At 45.8% G+C, this 18,001-nt stretch overlaps 1 protein-coding gene across 1 annotated transcript in view; it reads right to left on the minus strand.

Annotated features, from left to right (window-relative positions):
• The window catches only part of ANO7 (anoctamin 7), a 62,912-nt gene that overhangs the window by 34,696 nt on the left and 10,215 nt on the right, over positions 1-18,001 (minus strand). Inside the window, exons 2-7 of the mRNA XM_069083220.1 lie at positions 15,640-15,791; positions 13,938-14,045; positions 12,153-12,289; positions 11,515-11,572; positions 10,486-10,596; positions 3,492-3,657 (exon numbers count right to left, since the gene is read on the minus strand). Of these exons, the coding sequence (XP_068939321.1) occupies positions 3,492-3,657; positions 10,486-10,596; positions 11,515-11,572; positions 12,153-12,289; positions 13,938-14,045; positions 15,640-15,791 (732 nt within the window). The remainder of the gene's footprint in view (positions 1-3,491; positions 3,658-10,485; positions 10,597-11,514; positions 11,573-12,152; positions 12,290-13,937; positions 14,046-15,639; positions 15,792-18,001) is intronic.

An 18,001-nucleotide genomic window follows, 5' to 3' on the forward strand; every position in this document is an offset into this window, starting at 1 on the left:
GGGTTGTCTGAAGATATTAATGTGGATGCACAGGGAACTCACCAAGCAACTTAGCTTTTGAAAATAATGTTAATTAACTAAGCACGTGGAAATGTTTTGCATGACTTTATTTGTATAATGGGCATTGTATTTCTTGCCTTCTCTGTGGTGGGGGAGGGAGAGGGAGAGAATTTGGAACTGAAAACATACATTTTTAATTTAAAAAAGAAAAAGAAAATTACACAAAAGATGGAAGCAAAGATTAATAATAAAAGGCATGTCTAAAAGCCTTGCAGAGTTCTGTTAAGAATGTCATGACTCCTAAAACTCAGAAATGAGCTGAGGCTGGCAAGAGAAGCTAAGGACAACAAGAAAGGTCTTTTAATCTGCATTAGATCAAAGAGGATGGTCAAGGAAGGGCTAGAATGATGACCACTGCCAACAGAGAAAAATCCGAGATGCTTCATTCTGATTTTGCCTCTATTTTCTCTGCCAAGAATAACCTTTGTACTGGAAATGAGAACAAGGGCTCCCCTTGAATTGATGACTAAGCTACATCACTAACACTAATGCCATTTTGCCTAAGTTCAAATAAGGAAATAATTAGAGGGCAATCAGCTGCCATTGATGAAATCCAGGCACTTGGCCCAGATCAGCCCCATCCTTACGTCTAGAAACAACTGGCAGATATGATGGTAGAGTGACTGAGTGATGTTAGAAAGAATAGGTGAGGAAGCAGAAGATTGGAGGAGAGTAGAATCGGCAAACTGTGGGCTAGTGAGCTTGACTTTTATTCCTCTGAAAGTTCTAGGGAATTAAAGAGATGGCAGGGGACATCTAGAAAGGAAAGCAGTGACTAAGGAAAGCCTACCGGGTTTTGAGAACGCCATATGCTGGACTGACCCTATTTCCTTTTCTAATGTAGTTATAAAACCAGTAGATTTTAGCAAAGCAGCTGATACAGTGTCTCATACTGTTCTTGTGGAGAAGACGGAAAAATAAGGATTAGATCACTCTACCAGGTGCATGGTATTTCAATCCATGATAATGAGGGGTATTCCTACTTCCCATGGTTATTATGAGGATCAAATGAAAATCACTGGAAAAACAAAAGGTCAAGAATATCAAAAGAATCAACAAAAAAAGGGAAGGAAGGCACTCTAGCAGTACCAGATTTCAAAGTACATTACAAAGTGGTTATCATGAAAACAATCTGCTACTGTCTAAGAAATAGAGTGGTATCAGTGGAACAGATCAGGGACACAACATATAGTAGTAAATCACCATCATAATCTAGTATTTTTAAAACCCAAAGAGCCAAGCTTTGGGGGTAAGAATTCACAACTTGACAAGAGTTACTGACAAAAACAGTTTGGAAGAAACTAAGCAAAGAAGAATATCTCACACCATATACCAAGATAAGGTCAAAATGGATACATGATGTAGACATGAAGTGTGACATTATTAACAATTTAAAGGAACATAGAAAATGTACTAGTCACGTCTATGGATAAATGGGAAGTAGAATGGATAATTTGGGTTACATGAAATTAAAAAGCTTTTGTTCAAGCAAAACCAATGCAACTAAGATTAGAAGGAAAACGACAAACTGGGCAAAATTTTTGAAGCAAGTTTCTATGGTTTCTCATTTTTCAAATATAGAGAAGAACTGAGTCAAATTTGTAAAAACAAGAATTATTTCCTCATTGCTAAATGGAGAAAGGATATGAACAGGCATAGAAGAAGAAATCAAAGTTATCCATAGTCACATGAAAAAATACTCTAAATCACTTATAAGGGAAATGCAAATTAAAACAATTCTGAGATATCACCTCACACCTTTCAGGTTGGCTAACATGACAGAAAGGGAAAGGGAGGAAAGTGACCAATGCTGGAGGGGATATGGAAAACCTGGGACACTGATGCACTGTTAGTGGAGTTGTAAACTAGTCCGGCCATTCTGCAGAACAATTCAGAAATCTAAGACTATACAAGGATTATAAGCTAAAGGACTATAAAACGGTATATACCCTTGGCCCCAGTAATACCACAACTAGGTCTGAATCCCAAAAAGATCGAAGACAAGCGAAAAGGCGGTATTGGAACAAACATATGTAAAGCAGCTCATTTTGTGGTGGTGAAGAATCGGAAATTGAAGAGATGCCCATCAACTGGGGAATGACTGAACAAGTTGTGATATATGAATGTAATGGAATACTCTTGTTCCATAAGAAATGACAAGCCAGCAGACTTCAGAAAAACCTGGAATCACTTGCATGAACTGATGCTGAGCGAAGTGAGCAAGACCAGGAGCACATTGTACACAGTAACAGCCATTTTGTTTGATGACCAACTTTGATAGACAGCTCTTCTCAGCGAAAGATTCATGATGGAAAATGCTATCCAAATCCAGAGAAAGAACGATGGAATCTGAATGCAGATCGAAGTATACTATATTCTTTCTTTTTCTGGGGGGTGGGTTTCTTCTTTCTCATGGTTTTTCCCTTTGGTTCTGATTTTTCTTTCACAACATGCCTAATGTGGAAAAATGTTTAATATGATTGTACATGGATAGCCTATATCAGATTGCACACTGTTGTGGGGACAGAGGAGTGGGTGGAGGAGGAGAAAATTTAGAACTCAAAATCTTATAGAGGTGAACGATGAAAACTAAAAACAAACAAATTTTTAAAAAGGAAATGATGAGCAGGATGATTTCAGAAAAACTGAAACGGATGCAAAGTGAGGTGAGGAGAACCTGAACACTGTGCACAGTAACAACAATATTGTGCAATGATCAGTTGTGAATGGCTTAGCTGCTTTGATGAAGACAATGATCCAGGACATTCCAAGGACCCATGATGAAAAAGGCTCTCCGCCCCCAGAGAGAGAACTGATGAATTCTGAACAGAGATTTAAATAGACTTAACATTTTTTCTTTTCTTTTTCTTGGGGTTTTTGGCGCGTGTTTTCTTTTGCAACATGGCTAACAGGGAAGAATGTTTTTCATGACCACACATGTGTAATCAATGTCGTATTACTTGCCTTTTGGATGGGTGGGGGAGGGGAGAGGGAGAGAATTTGGAACTAAAATTTTTCAAAAGCGAATGTCAAATTTTAAAAATGTAATTGGTAAATATTTAAATTAATAAAAATATAAAAGAAGAAAGAAAAAGCAACGGAGGAAACTTGAAGGTTACCTAGTCCCGCCACATCATTTTGTCAATAGAGGAACTGAAGCCCAGAGAAATTAAACACCTTGTCACAAGTCACCCAGACAGTGAGTGTCGGGGAGGGCTCTAGAACCGGTGCTGTCTCCACTTTAACACGCCATGCAGAGGCTGGTGACCTATCTTGGGCTTTCCTTTGGGGCATGAATTGGACTAGCCAGTGAAGTCCCTTCCAATTCAGAAACACTGATTCTGTGGCTCTGACTCACTGTTCAATCCTAGGGCGCTAGGAAGGAGTGGCATGCAGATTTATGTCAGAGATGTGCAAGGGGTTGGACTCACCCAGCCAGGCAAAGTAGAGGGCTATCTTCTCTCCAAAGTACCTTCGGACATGATCCAATGGCTGGTATTTCGTCCATTTTCTCCACCTGGCCCAGTAATAGTAGAGGATTTGACGCTGATTCATTTCCTCAGGAGCCAGGCCCCCTGGAGGGATTTGGAAAGGGCCCTGGAGAAGACAGAGAAACTTCTCAGTCTCAGGGAGCTCTGAAAAATCTGACATTGGCCAGCATAGCCCATTATGATTGGAAGGCTAGATATTAGGACTGAAGAATGTTCTCTAACGTTGAGCAATTGTCTTCCTACGCAACTAGGTGAAATTTCTCTAGCCACTGAATGATGTAAGTGAGACTGGGGAGGGAGATCAGAAGGAAAGGAAGGTGTGATCTTAAAAGATGCTAATAAGGGCAAACAAAGGGTCGAGTTGTGCCACCGGTGACTCCAGCCATGGACATTAATGTCTAGTGTGATGTGGGATGCCAGCCAGGCTACGGTGACTCTGATGAATTTCTAGGAACCATGGTTCCTGGGTCAGTTCAACGTGGTGCAACTATATTTACTAAGCTCTTACTACGTGGGAGGCCCCTTGGGAGATCAAAAGATAAATAAGAGAGTGTACCTCCCAGTCAGCCAGCCTCGGGGGAGGTAAGGCACACGTACAGGTTTCCACTCTGACAAACACAACAGAATGTGGCCAGTGGGTGGGAGATAGGCTGGCTAGAAGAGACCCAGGGAGCTGTCTGCATTACTGACAGTTGGGTAATTTGGGAAATCAATCAATGAACATTTATTAATTTCTTATTTGTGTCAGGTACTGTGCTGGGAACATAAAAATAATTACAACAAAATGAAACAACTCATGCCTTTGAGGAGTTTATATTCTATGCGGTGTAAGGAATGGGGTGGCACGTGATTATATAAATGTGGAGAGAATAAACACAAAATAAGTTCCAGTTAAATGTGAAAATATGTTTAATATGAATGCATAAGTAGAGCTTATATCAGACTACACGCCTTCTTGGGGAGGAGGAGGAGGAGAAGGAGGGAGAGAAAATTTGGAACTCAAAATCTTATGGAAGTGAATGTTGAAAACTAAAAGTAAATAAAGTAATTATTAAAAAAGACAAAAAAAAAGAGAAAAGAAAAAAAAACCAGGAGGTTCACCAAGAATGCCTGGAATTCCTTTGGTTCCCAAAAGGAAATCTGAGGACTGTGGAGGCTGATGAGAAAGAAAAAAATAGTAGGCCATAAATATCAGGTTCACTCTGACAATTGATTTCAGTTTTATTTTTAAATAAGCAAACATTCCTTGGAACTGGTTGAAGGGATTTGAGAACAAGAGGTGCAGTGTATCTTCTTATTCTTTAAGGTTTTAGAGTTGAATTGCAGATCAGCAGCCTTCATTTATAAGTTCTATTGGTATCTAAACTGCAACTTCAAGGAACTAAAACTATTTTTAAATGCTTAAGTTCTGATCCTTGAACATAAAAATTAAATTACAGAATAAAAATTAACAAGTTAAAAAAATAAGTGCAAATTAGTCAGGGAAGGAGGGTGCTGATGACAATAGAAAGCGATGACTATAGGAATATAGTATTTTAAGGTGCTGGAGGTGGGGTAAATTTTTAACAGCAGAGACGGATGGGTGGCCAGAGCATTCCAGGTATAGGAGGTAACATGAGCCAATGCTCAGAGATGGGAAAGGATCGGAGGACTTGTAAAGGTGGTGAGTTCTCCACTTGGCAGTAACAGCATATGTGAATGGGCATAGCGGGAGAGAAGATTGGACATGGGCAAATGTCCTGATTTTCCAAAAAAGGGAAGAAGATCTAGTCTGTGAATGAGATAGTTATTTTAGTGGACTGCAACCTTGATGTGAGTCAACAATGTGACTGATGCACTCCTAGGCTGAATTAAGATGGGGTACAGTGTTCAGGACCAGGAAGGTGACCATCCCACTGTCCTCTGTCCTGGCAGCCCACAGCTGGAGTCTAGTGTTCAGTTGTGGGCACCGCATTTGAGACAGGTCATTGTTCAGCCGGAAAGCACCCAAGGGAGAGTGAGCAGAAAGATGAAAGCCTCGAGATCACACCACATACCAAGAGTTCCACTTCTCCATAGCACTTAGAGGATTGCCAGACTCATTACATGTATGGATTATCCCACAACAAGCCTGAGTTCTGATCCATATCTCTTGACTCCAAGTCTGGGCTCTCTTCACAATACTGCTGTTGGGAAGTAGATCTTCAACCCATTTCCAGCTCAGAAAGTCAAGGATGAAATCACAGAAAATAAAACAAAGAAAACTAGGATTGAAAAGACACAGTCAGGCTTGTTGAACCCTTAACAAATTGTGAAAAAATTTCTCATTTGAATAAGAGCTAATCCCCAACTGATAACTGGCCAAAGGATATAAACGGGCAGTTTTCAGAGGAAGACATCCAAGCTATCCATAGCCACATGAAAAGCTGCTCTGAATCACTGATAATTAGAGAAATGCACATCCTACCAACTCTGAGGCACCATCTTGAACCTCCCACATTGGCTAAAATGACAAAAAGGGACAATGACAAATGTTGGAGGAGCTGTGGGAAAACAGGTGCATTAATGAGTGCGTTGCTGGTAAAGTGGTGAAACTAGGCCAATCATTCTGGAAAGCATTTTGGAACTATGCCCAAAAAGCTTTTACATTTGCAAACCCTCTGACCCAGGGATGTTGCTACTAGGTCTATAACACCCAGAGATGAAAGAAAATTCATAGCAGATCTTTTTGGCATGGCAAGGAATTGGAAGCTGAAGGGAAGTCCATCAGTTGGGGATGGCAGAACAAGTGATGGTATATGAATACGATGGAAGGCTATTGTGCTATAAGAAATATTGAAGGGTATGGTTTCATAAGAACCTGGGAAGACCTGTATGAACTGATGTAAAGTGAAGTGGACAGAATCAGCAGAACAATGTACACGGAAATAGCAATACCAAATACCATGGAGAAAATCAGCACAGTGACCCACTGTAATTCCGAAAGACTCATGACGGAATATGCTATCTGCCTTCACATAGAGAACTGATGGACTCAGAGTGTAGATGGAAGCATTTTTTTTCTGTTTCTTTCCTCTTTTTGCTTTTCTCCCCACCCCACCCCTGACCCCAACACAACTAATGTGGAAATGATTTTACATGATTATACATATTTGCAATGGATTTTGTTTTTCTTGCTTTCTCAATGGATGGGGGAAGGAAAGAGAAGGGAGGGAATTTGGAACTGAAAGTAAAATAAAACTGAATTTAAAACATTTCTTCTTGATTGAATTAGAAGGAGTATCTGGGGGCGGCTAGGTGGCACAGTGAATAGAGCACGGGAGTCAGGAGGATTTGAGTTCAAATCCGGCCTCAGACACTTGACACACTTACTAGCTGTGTGACCTTGGGCAAGTCACTTAACCCCAATTGCCTTGCCCTTTCCCCTCCAAAAAAAGCAAAAAATAAAAAGGAGTATCTATCTGGTAATTGGTTGGATTAAAGACCGTCCAGATTCCCAGGTAATCTTTAAAAGATAGTTTGAGAGCTGATCAGTTTGCATGAATCTTAGGCTTAGAGTGTGTACTCCTGAGGGCAATGGTGGTGTAGGAGGGGAGGGGGAATTTTCTCCTTCTTCCATGTTCCCATTAACCGAGGCCTCTAACAGCAAAGCTGCTTGAACAGCATGAGATATCCCAAGGGAGAAAATAAATTCATGAGAGTTTTAGATTCAGTTGGAGGAGAAGAGCCACAAATTCTTCTATCAGACATACTCTCTCCATACAGAGAGGTGGTGACTTGAGAGAAGAAGCCTTAGTTAAGGAATGTGACCCCTGGCTGCAGACAAGAAAGCTAATCGTGGATTCAAAGGAGAACGAACTGGTCTTTGCAACTGAGAGTCAAGGTGTAGAAAGGACTCCCTGCCCTACTGGTAAAGAAATGTGAATTGCCCTAGTCACGTGTTCCTTATATCTATGTCCCGCTACAATTGTACTCAAAATTTGTGTCTCCTCTTTCTGTGGATACTGAATGTACTTGAGGAAAAGGGAACCCAGGAATACGGGGGTGGGGAAGGTTTTGTAGCTAATGTTCTTACTATATTATCTTATACCCCCATTACGTAGTAAGCTCCTTGATGGAAGGGCCTGTCTTTCACCTCTTTTCGTGTCCTCAGTGCTCAGCATAGAGCCTGGTGTTTAATGTATGTTTACTGATTGATCTAATTGTGTCTATGTCCTGACTCTTGAGGGGAAGCTCACTCGTGGGGTGAACAGGCACTCAGGCCACTCTTAGAGCCTCAGAGTAGAAGCCGCCCTGTGGTGAGCAGCCCAGAGGACATGCTACAGGAGACGCAGAGTGTACAGTAGTTCCCTAGAATGTAACAGAGGATAGAATACTGCACAATAACTATGACCAAAGGGTGAAGAAGGCTGGGCAAAGTGTAAGAGAAGCCAGAGGGGGATGAGATGGGGTGAGAAACCTCTGTGATCCAAGGGTGTTAGGGAAGACACAGGAGTCCAGATCGAGAGCTGGTGAAGACCTTCTCAGTAAATTTTTCCACCCCCCTCATTTTATAGATGAGGAAACTGAAGACCAGGAGAGTTCAGGTGACTTGCCCAGGGTGACACAGCTAGTTAGTAACCCTCAGAGATGGAAGTCAGACCTGTGTCCACTCTCTAATGATGAGGCAGAGATCACTTCACTAGCTGTGCTCCCGGCACAGGGGCAGACCCGACTCTGGCATTTCTCCTTTCCTATCCTGCCCCTCCCATGGCCAGCGCCTACCTGTCTATTTCAGTGACCTCTCAGTAAGGCTTTCAAATGTGTAAGGTGCTCCGCTTGGATCCTTTTATTGAAATCTTTCTGTGAATCTTCACTTGAAAGATGATTTCACTGATCTTATTTTCTTTTTGCTTTTTTTTTTGGGGGGGGAGGGTAATTGGGGTTAAGTGACTTGCCCAAGGTCACATGGCTAGTTTTTGTGTTAAGTGTCTGAGGCCAGATTTGAATTCAGGTCTTCCCGACTTCAGGGCTGGTGCTCTTTCTATTCACTGTGCCACCTAGCCGCCCCTCACTGTTTTTTTTTTTTAACTCAGTTTTATTTATAAACATTTCTTCATTTAGTGTTGTGGGGTTAGGGTTTACTCCTCTGTGGAATAAGGTACAAAAAGTGACTTGCCCCAGGCCTCCCGCCCTGAAGAATGGTCCTGGCAATGAGCTAGAATTCCTGACTAGAACAAAATTGCATGGCTTCAAAGACACTGGAGATGGCCCGGCCCTACCTCCAGTCTGGTCTCAGTGAAACAGCTATTCCTTTGGCTCCCAGTGATCTCTCTGGTCCTAAGCATGCGCAAGGCTGCCCTCTCCATGCCTCAGTTTCCTTGTTTGTAATACTAGGCTCCAGTGACTATGCCTTAAGACTGTCTACAAGGGGACCAAGAGAGCACGAGATTTGCTCAGGGTCCCAAAGTGAGTCGATAAGCATTTATTAAGCCCTTTCTGTGTTCTAGGCATTGTGCTGTCTGCTGAGGATACCAAGAAGGGGGCAAACACGGTGCCCACTCCTAATCAACCAGTCAATACACATTTAATAAGCACCTACTGTGTGCTCAGCGCTGTGCTCAGCTAACACGCACGCAGAAGCACGCAGCTTCAGGAAGCGAGGACAGACATGAGTATGGTTTCTCTGACCACAGGAATCTCTAGCATTTCTTTATTACTCCAGGGCTTGCCTACAGTTCTCTCACGTGATCCCCACAAAAACCCTGCACAGTAGGTCCTGTCAGTATTGCCACTTGACATGTAAGGAAACTGAGGCAGATGGTTAAGCCATCAGCATCACACAGTGAGTAGGTGTCTGCGGCTGCATTCGAACTCAGGCCCAGCTCTGCGCACTGTGGCACCCCCAGCCCCTAGTCATGGAATAACTACTTTTAGGGAGCTGGCAGCCCTTTCTTAAGAAGCACCCTGGGGGGGAGCTCTGGGTGGGCTTTCTCTCTTCCCCTTCTCTTTGATCTTTGCACATGGGAGCCTGGGGGATGGAGCAGATGCTTCCTCAGGTGTGGCTGATCCCAGACACACACAGTCAGCCCGGGCCTCAGCAGGGTCCCCGGAGACGCTCCCTGGCACAGGACGCGTCTTCATGGCCCCGTTACTGACATTAGGCCCTCGAGGCCCTCAGACTGTCATTTACCCAGTGACTTGGGAGCCAATAAGGACAGTGAGGTCACTGATGCGAAGTAGTATTGCAGCAGACCTAGAAGCCCTGAGTTCGAGTGCCGCCCCTAACCAGCTGTGGGGCACAGCCCCTTCTCTGCCCCAAGGAAGCTCGGGAAGACTGAGTCTCAAAAGGTCTGACCTGGAACTCTGCCTCTGCTCCCCTCTCATCTCCACCCCTGCTCTGGCCACAGTCATCCACCCAGCAGTGGCAGAGCCGCTGAAAAAGGCGTGCCAATCCGCTGTCCTCTGGCTCCACTCACTGGCCCCCTCCTCCCTGGTTAGACTGTAAGCACCCTGAGAGCAGGCACAGTCAGCTGGTTAAGCAGAGTGAGCTTCTATTAAGCACTGACTGTAGCAAGCATTTATTAAGCACTATTTGTAGTAAGCTTTTATTAAGCACTTATTATGTGCCACTATGCTTAGCATGGGGGAAACAAAGAAAGAAAGGTAAAAATGCCCCGGAGGAGCTCATAGTCCAATGAAGAAACATGTCAGTACCTGGGCAGGTACAAGATTGCAGAGGACCTTGCGCAAATAAGTGCGGCCAACGCTCCCCTTCCATGCACTGTCTTCCTCCATTAGACTGGAAGCTGCTGGTGGGCAGGGCCTGCCACCCTTTTGTCCTCATATTTCTCAGTGCTTGGAATCTAAGATGTCCTCACTGAATTCTTTCTCAGCCACCCACCCATCACTTCATTCATTCCTCTGTTCATTCACTGGCAGCCAGGCAGCCAGGGCTGGGGAGGGTGTGACTCACGTCATGCGGGGGGAACGCGGCATCGAAGACCTTCTCAGACAGCAGCTGCTCGATCCCAAGCAGCCCTCTCCTTTTATGGCCAAACGTGGTCTTCTCCAGGATCTCGTAGAGCTAGGGAGTGGAGGAAGCGGGAAGGAGGCTGGCTGAGGGGGGGGGGTGTCGGGCAACCCCCTGGGGTGGGGAGAAGGAGCACCCCAAGTTCCCCTTGGTCCCGATCCTGCTCCCTTGTTTCTGGGCAAACATGCTGGACAGAAACACTTTCAAGAGAACTTTGGCCCAGACCTGGCTGGGAATTAAGCAACGGTTGAAGGTGATGTCTGTGGCTCACAAGTCCTTAGAACACAGTCTCTACTGGGTATGACTCTCCTGATAGCTGGTGCTGGGAGGCCTAGCCTTGACACATGGCAGGGAGGGAGTGGTAAATGCATGATGGGCAGTTCATTCAGATGTTGGGACTTCACTATTCCCAAAAGACTGACCCAAAGGAAGGCAGAGCTGAACGATGGAGAGGGCACAGAATGGCAAGTCAGAGATCTGGGTTCAAATTCAGACATAAGCGGCGTGGCCTCGGGCAAACCATCGGCCTTTCTGGGTCTCAGTTTAGCTCAGGGGGTTGGACGAGATGGCCCCTGAGCCCCTTCTAGCCATTAATTTACCGCCCTCTAGGCTGTCAGTCTCCATTCAGGTCAACAAGCCTTCCACAACCCAGACCAATAACAGTGTCTGGCAGTGGTGCAGAACTTTGGGGTTAAAACGCACTTTCTGTCTCTTTTTTGCCTCAGTCCTCCCCGAAGCCCTGAGGGGCATTACGACTCCCGTTAGGAAGAGGGCAGGGACTCAGTTACACAGCTGGTGAATCTCTGGGGGAGGCAGGGTCTGAACCCAAGGCTCTCCTGATTTCAAGCCCAGTGCCCATTCCTGTCTGCCAGCTGCCAGAGCCCAGGCAAGCATTCCTAAGCCAGTTCCAGGCGCCCAAGGCCCTTTTTGGTCTCAGTCCCAGGGGACAAGAAGGCTGAGTTATTCACTTACAATCTGGTGCCTTTTAGTGCTGGCAAAGAAAGTCTGTGGGTTGTCACTGCCCAGGAACCTGTAACCATCAGACAGATGTAATTCAGCAGATGGGCTCATGCTGATTCAGCAGGTGAGGTGAGGACTTGGAGAGCCGAAGGGAGAGTCAGGCTGTGTTTGCAACCCTGGGCTTGGGCCTGGGGACCCCATTTTAAAAAGGACATTGATAAGCTGAAGGAAGTGAAGAAGAGGGCAGCCAGGATGCTGATGGGTCTGCAGATCACACCATCCCATGGGGGATGCTTAGCCAGGAGCAGACAGGAGAAGTCTCTCCAAGCACCAGAAGACTGCCTTGTCCTGCTTGGTCTTGGAGGAGAGAACCAGGGGCAGCAGCTGGGAGTTACAGAGGTCTGGAAGAAAAGCTTCATAACACTGAGGGCTCTCCCAGAGTGGAATGGGCTGCCTCAGGAGCTAGTGAAGGAGGGAATTTGAACTTTTTTCAGGTGTGGATTGGGCTTCTTGGCCACTGAAGTCCTCCTCGCTCTGAACTTGGGTGATTGTGATACAGGAAGTGCTTGGGAAGTCTGGAGGGGGAGTGAGGTTCCAGGTGCTTGGTACCTGGGACAGACCCTGTAGCACAAGAAGCCCCCACAGCTCACCTGGATAACTTGTTCACCTTGAACAGGCCAGTGTAGTAGTCCTGAGGCAGGTCGGGAACGTCCTCATGCAGCAGGTCCCCGAGGCCCAGTTTTCCTATCAGCTTAGCAGACCAGTTAGAGGGCTGGCTGGGCAGGGCCTTCACAGAGACAGCAGAGAATTTGCCATAACCCAACCCAGCTCAAGGATCCGTTTAGGACACGCGGGGCTACAAGGAGGTTCTGGACCCGAGGTTTCATTCCTTCTTCCTACAGACCATCCCTTGCTCTGTAAATTAGTCCTGGGGCCAAATAACTGCCTAAGGCCACACAACCAGTACCTGTCATAGTTAGGGCTGGATTCTAAGGTCAACTGTGTTTGTGCCTAAATGATATACTTAGTGTATTTTTATTTCATAGGATCATATCTGTAAAACTAGCTAATTCCACTCTCTTATGTAACAGTGGAGGAAACGGAGGCTCAGTGATGTCCTCAAGGTCACATAGATAGAAAGGGACTTGAACCCAGGCTATAAACTCTAATGTCTTTGTTTGATGGGCTGTCATGGCCCAAGAATCCTCCCCAAGTGGCTAGCTTCCTGGATGACACTCTCCACCCTCAAGGAGGTTAGCCCACACATAGCCCTAGAAATATCTGGTTTGATTGAGTCATAGATGTTGGAGCAGGAAGGACCCATCCACCTGGTCCAGGGTTTTTAACTTTGGGTCTGTGGATGGATCTTGGAAAGGAAAAAAAAACCATCTTTGTTTTCATAAACTTCTAACTAAAATTCAGCATCTCCTTCAGTTACAAATGGAAGGAACACTTCACAATTCATCCATAGGCTTCACAAATCTTCCAGAGGGTCCATGACATAAAAAAGTTAAGAGCCCCTGAGATAGTTTAATTCCCTCATTTTACAGGTGAGTAAATGAAAGCCTAGGAAAGAGAAATGACTCTTCCAAGGTCATAGTACCAGGATAGTAGCAGAGCCAGATTTGTCCCATGGAGCCCTTATATTCCAAACCCAAACCTCTAAGGCACCACACTGCCACTCTTACTAGACAAACTTCCTTGAAAGAAGAGACAAGTCTCAATCATCTTTGAAACTTTTATGGTGCCTCACACAGTATTTTGCATATAGCAAACACTCAATAAATGGCTGTTGAATGAATGGCTGAATGGAGGTCAATCTGTCTGCTTATCTGGATAGACATATGCATGCATGCATGGATGGATGGATGGATGGATGGATGGATGGATGGATGGATGGGTGGGTAGACAGATGGCTGCCTACCTGCCTGCTTGGCTAGATAGATAGATAGACAGACACACAGATAGATAGATGGATGGATGGATGGGTGGATGGATGGATAGACAGATGGATGGATGGGTAGATGAATGGATGGATGGGTAGACAGATGGCTGCCTACCTGTCTGCTTGCCTAGATAGATAGATAGATAGATAGATAGATAGATAGATGGATGGATGGATAGATGGATGCATGGATGGATGGATGGCTGCCTGCTTGCCTGGGTAGTTGGATGGGTAGATAGATAGATGGCTATCTACTTACCTGCTTGACTAGATAGCTAGCTAGATGGATGGATGAATGGATGTGCATAAGCATGTGTTGGTGATGCTTATTCCCAAGTGCACCTTTACCACCTGCCCTGATAACCCATGCAGATTCTTTTCTGACTCCCAATGACAGTGATAGAATGGTGGGTTTTCCATCAATGACAAAAGCTGTGCTTCTTTTTGGGAGATGGAAGGTGGTCCTTCTCCCCTGATTGGAGACCTTTACCTGCAGGGGCATCTTCATCCTGAGAGCCTCAGCATAGTGGCAGAGGACAGTCCAGGGGGCACTGAGCAAGACATAGTGTATGGATCTCTTTCCTCTCTTAGCTACATGCTGGAAGAAGAATGACCAGAAAGCGTGTTAGCCCCTGAAAAAGAGCCCCTATACTGTCCTTGCCATAGGGATGGTCCCTGAAGAATTTTTAGGCATCTAGAGGGCCCACTCTACCCAATTCTGAGGGCAGAGAAAAGGCCCTCATCTCATCTGCCGGATCAGAGATGCTTTAACTTGATTTTCCAGGGGACAAAGCCTTTCATTCTACAATAGATACAAGGTTACCTGTTGGGAGAAGCAAGGTCCTCATACTAAAGTGTGAATGGCTACTCAGAGCTCCTCTGTGAGAAGGGGGAGACAATGGAGGGCACTGGGTAACTGAAGTGCTGGGGAGCCTGAGGAGGGTCACAGATTTCTGTCTAATGAATGATTTTGCCTCAATTAGCTCTACTAGAATTTAGAGACCCAGACTTTGACCAATTGAGGGGAGTTACTTCCAATATCTTGGATGTGAGATTTAAGTGGGTGATTTTGTTAAAATGCTTTCTTATTTGGTAATATAGTAGTGGTTGGAGGACATTCCAGGTAGAGGCTTTGACTTAACTTTCCAGCTTTAGAAATCATTCCCCCTAAAGACCAGGTTTTCTTGTTGTCGACTCTTCTTGTTGACTGGACTTGTTGTCCATTATGTTGTGTAATGGCATACATCACCTCCCACATCCCGTCCAGGATGCACATTTGCACAGGCTGTCCCCCATGCCAGGAAGGCCCTCCCTCATCACTTCCACCCCTTAGGCCACCTCCAACATGAGCCTTCACTACTTCTCTCAGCTGCCAGGATCCTCCTGGCAAAGTCTTGGGGTATTTACTTTGAATTTATTTTGTATAAACCCATACAAACAACATGCATTGTTTCCCTTGACAGAATGGAAGTTAACTGAAGGCAGGGAGGCTTTTTTGTCTTTATAGCCTGGGTCTAGTACAGTTCCTAGCCCATAGTAGGTGGTTAATAAATGCTTGTTTGACTGGCACATAGGTGCTTAATAAATGGTTACTGGTAAGTTGGCTGTTCAGCACTGCATGGAGGAATCAGTCTCTGCTTGGTCTACTGAGAAAGGAAGGTGGAAGGGAGGAAGCCAGGGGGCTTGGGGGCCAGGCACTTAGTTCCCCAGCAATAGGGTGTTGTAGATTAAGGACAGCAGGCATCCTGATTTTATGGAGCTGTTTGTTGGGTTGATGTAACTTTGTTGGCCACTGGCCAAGGGAAACCTTAATCAAAGTGTGCCTCTGTGTGTGTGTGTGTGTGTGTGTGTGTGTGTGTGTGTATGCATGCATGTGCACATGTGGGCCCACCTAGTGCCCTCTAAGACAGCCACTTGCGAGGGTACTGCTCATGTCTTTCTCCTGGATTGTCTCTCCTCCTGCTTGGCAGGGCATCTTGTCCTGTCTAGGAAGGCTGGCCCAGGCAGGGGAAGAGGGCGTGTCCAGGGTGGGGCTTGGGTGGACCCCCTTGGGTGTCTGCTCATTAATGCTGCCGCTGGTCAGCCGGTCAGTCTAGGTGAGGAGGAGCTGGCTGAGCTGGCTGAGCTGAGCGGCAGTGAGTGGGTGTGGGAGGTGGGAGCCTGCTGGGAGGGGCAGTACCAGGGCCACACACCTGTTCCACGTTAATTCCAGCAGTTCGGAGTTGCCTCAAGAAGTTCAGCCTCCAGCTGTGGCGATCCTCTTCTTTCTCCTTGCACTTCTCATCTTTGGTCCTGGCCTTGTGCTGCTTTTTGGGGGGTCCTTCTTCCCACACCAGGATGTAGTCTGGGACAAAAAGATAATAATGGGGATCTGGCCTTGGGAGACTCTGCCCCCCAACACAGATGCCCCCAGGGTACACCTGCCTTTTCTGTTGTGTCACCATGGGTCCCACCAAGGGGATGTCAGACGCAAGGGTTTCCTTCTCCCCCTAGAAGCCAGAATCTCTGCTAGAGATGGAGATGGACATCCCCTGCCCTGGGGGTGATGGGAAATCTATCAGAATCCAGCTAAGCCCAGAAAAACCTGTAAAAAGTCACACAAGCACCTCCAGAGACCTGGTCCTACAAAGAAGCAGAAATCAGCCTACTAGAGGGGGCAGCCTGAGGACCACCACCGGACGGAAGGTTCGTGGAATGAGTGGGACCAGTGAGTTCTCAGGTGCAGCGAGGCCAGTAAAACACCCAGCTAGATTTCAGACACACTGCTTTTGGGCCCTGTTGGCCCCGTCTTACACTGGTGATGAGTAAATCGCTAACAGAGAAAATGATCCACTGAGGCCAAGTTCATATATTTGCATACGTCAAATTCATCGTATTTGATTCAGCTACATTTTCTGATCTGTCAAGATCTTTTCTGAGCTGGCTTCGTCATCCAGGGTCTTCTCTTCCCCTGATCTTGGTCATCTTCAAATAGGAGAAGCATTCAAGCTTTTGCAGAGGCAGTCGGGGATAAAGGACAGTCTGGAGCACAGCATACAATGTCGGGCTTTTGAGGATGTATCCGTTAGCTTTACTAAATTATTTCCCCCCTTGTTTCCCCTCCTTTGACTCTCTGAGAAGGAGAGTGGGGAGAGATACATTTATTCTTTATTAACTGACTGACATTGGGAAATGTCAATGACAAACAGAAAATCTCAATAAAAATATTTTTTAAAAAGAGAATGGAGGGAGAGCTTTTGTCCAAAGGTGGCCCTCAGGTTCTCCTTATCAGTAGTGTCCCCTCAGCACCAACCCAGACTGGGAGGCCAACCAGACTGGAAAGAACCAAGAAATGAACCAACCTGGAAAACCTTACAATCCTAGGAAATAAAAAACCTCAGGGGCTGAGGGCTTTGACTGGCTGTCTTCAACCTGGCAGACTGGCTGGAGCTCTGCATTAGGACTTTAAGACCTGGGTTCAGATCCTGACTCAGACAGTAGCTGCCCTTAACCTGGAGAAGCAGCTTTCTTATCTTATCTGTAAAATGCTGATAATACTAATTGCTGTACTTTGCTCTGTGACTGCTGTGAGGGTGACAAGAGATAGTGCATGGTTGCAAACCTTAAACCACCATCGAGTATCAGTTATTATTAGTACTTGTGACATGCGAACCTCTCCTTTTTTTAGACTTTTTCTTTCTTTGGTTAACCTGCACCTGTGACTTCATCTGTTCAGAAACTCCCTTCACCAACACAGATGACAGTTCCTCTGTTGCTCAGACAGGTGCCTGGGGCACTGAGAGTTCAAGGGATTTTCCCAGAGGTGTCAGAGGCTGGGCTTGAACACAGGCCCTTCTTGACTGAGATTTTGGGTGGAAGACACCTTGGAGGCCTTTTGGTCCAACCTCTTTGTTTGATAGATAGGAAACAAGGCCCAGGGAGCTTAAGACCAGGTATAACCTAGATAGTGAGTGGTAGAGTCAATGGGAGGATTTAAACCAGACCCTCTGACTCCAAATTCAACACTAAAATATGAAGGCTTCCAGATTAGAAAAAAGGAAAATGGAGCACACAGGGCCACTGTTTAAAGGACTCTGGGGCAGGAGTGCGGCTGCAGAAACATCCTGGAGGTAAGCGGCCCAGTCACCTCGGAAGGGCAGGAAGTTAACTTCTCTGCAGCCCAACCTCCCAGGTGCTAAGGTAGGTCTCAGCTAGCAGGGAGGATTCTGTCAGGGTTTACATTTCTCTCCAGTGGCCAAAGGGGAAGCTACAGCAAATGGCACTCAGCTGGGCAGGCCCTCCCTGCCCTTGGCCCCCAAAGGTTTCATCCTTGAGCAAGATGAAAGCGTCTTGGAACAGATTTGTCAGCAGTGGTAGAGATGTGTGGGTGCTTGGGTGTATATGAGGGCCCAGAGTCAGGACAGAACTTTAGAGAAAAGTTATATTAGGGAAAACATAATTGTCCACCAACCCACCCATCCATCTGCCCATCCATCCACCCATCCACTCACCTACCCATCCATCCACCCACCCACCCACCCATCCATCCACCCATCTATCCTTCCTTCCATCCAT

This window comes from Petaurus breviceps, unplaced genomic scaffold, assembly GCF_028583685.1.
Source record: "Petaurus breviceps papuanus isolate PSGF00001 unplaced genomic scaffold, PetGlider_PUasm1.0 173, whole genome shotgun sequence".
Classification (NCBI taxonomy): Eukaryota; Metazoa; Chordata; class Mammalia; order Diprotodontia; family Petauridae; genus Petaurus; species Petaurus breviceps.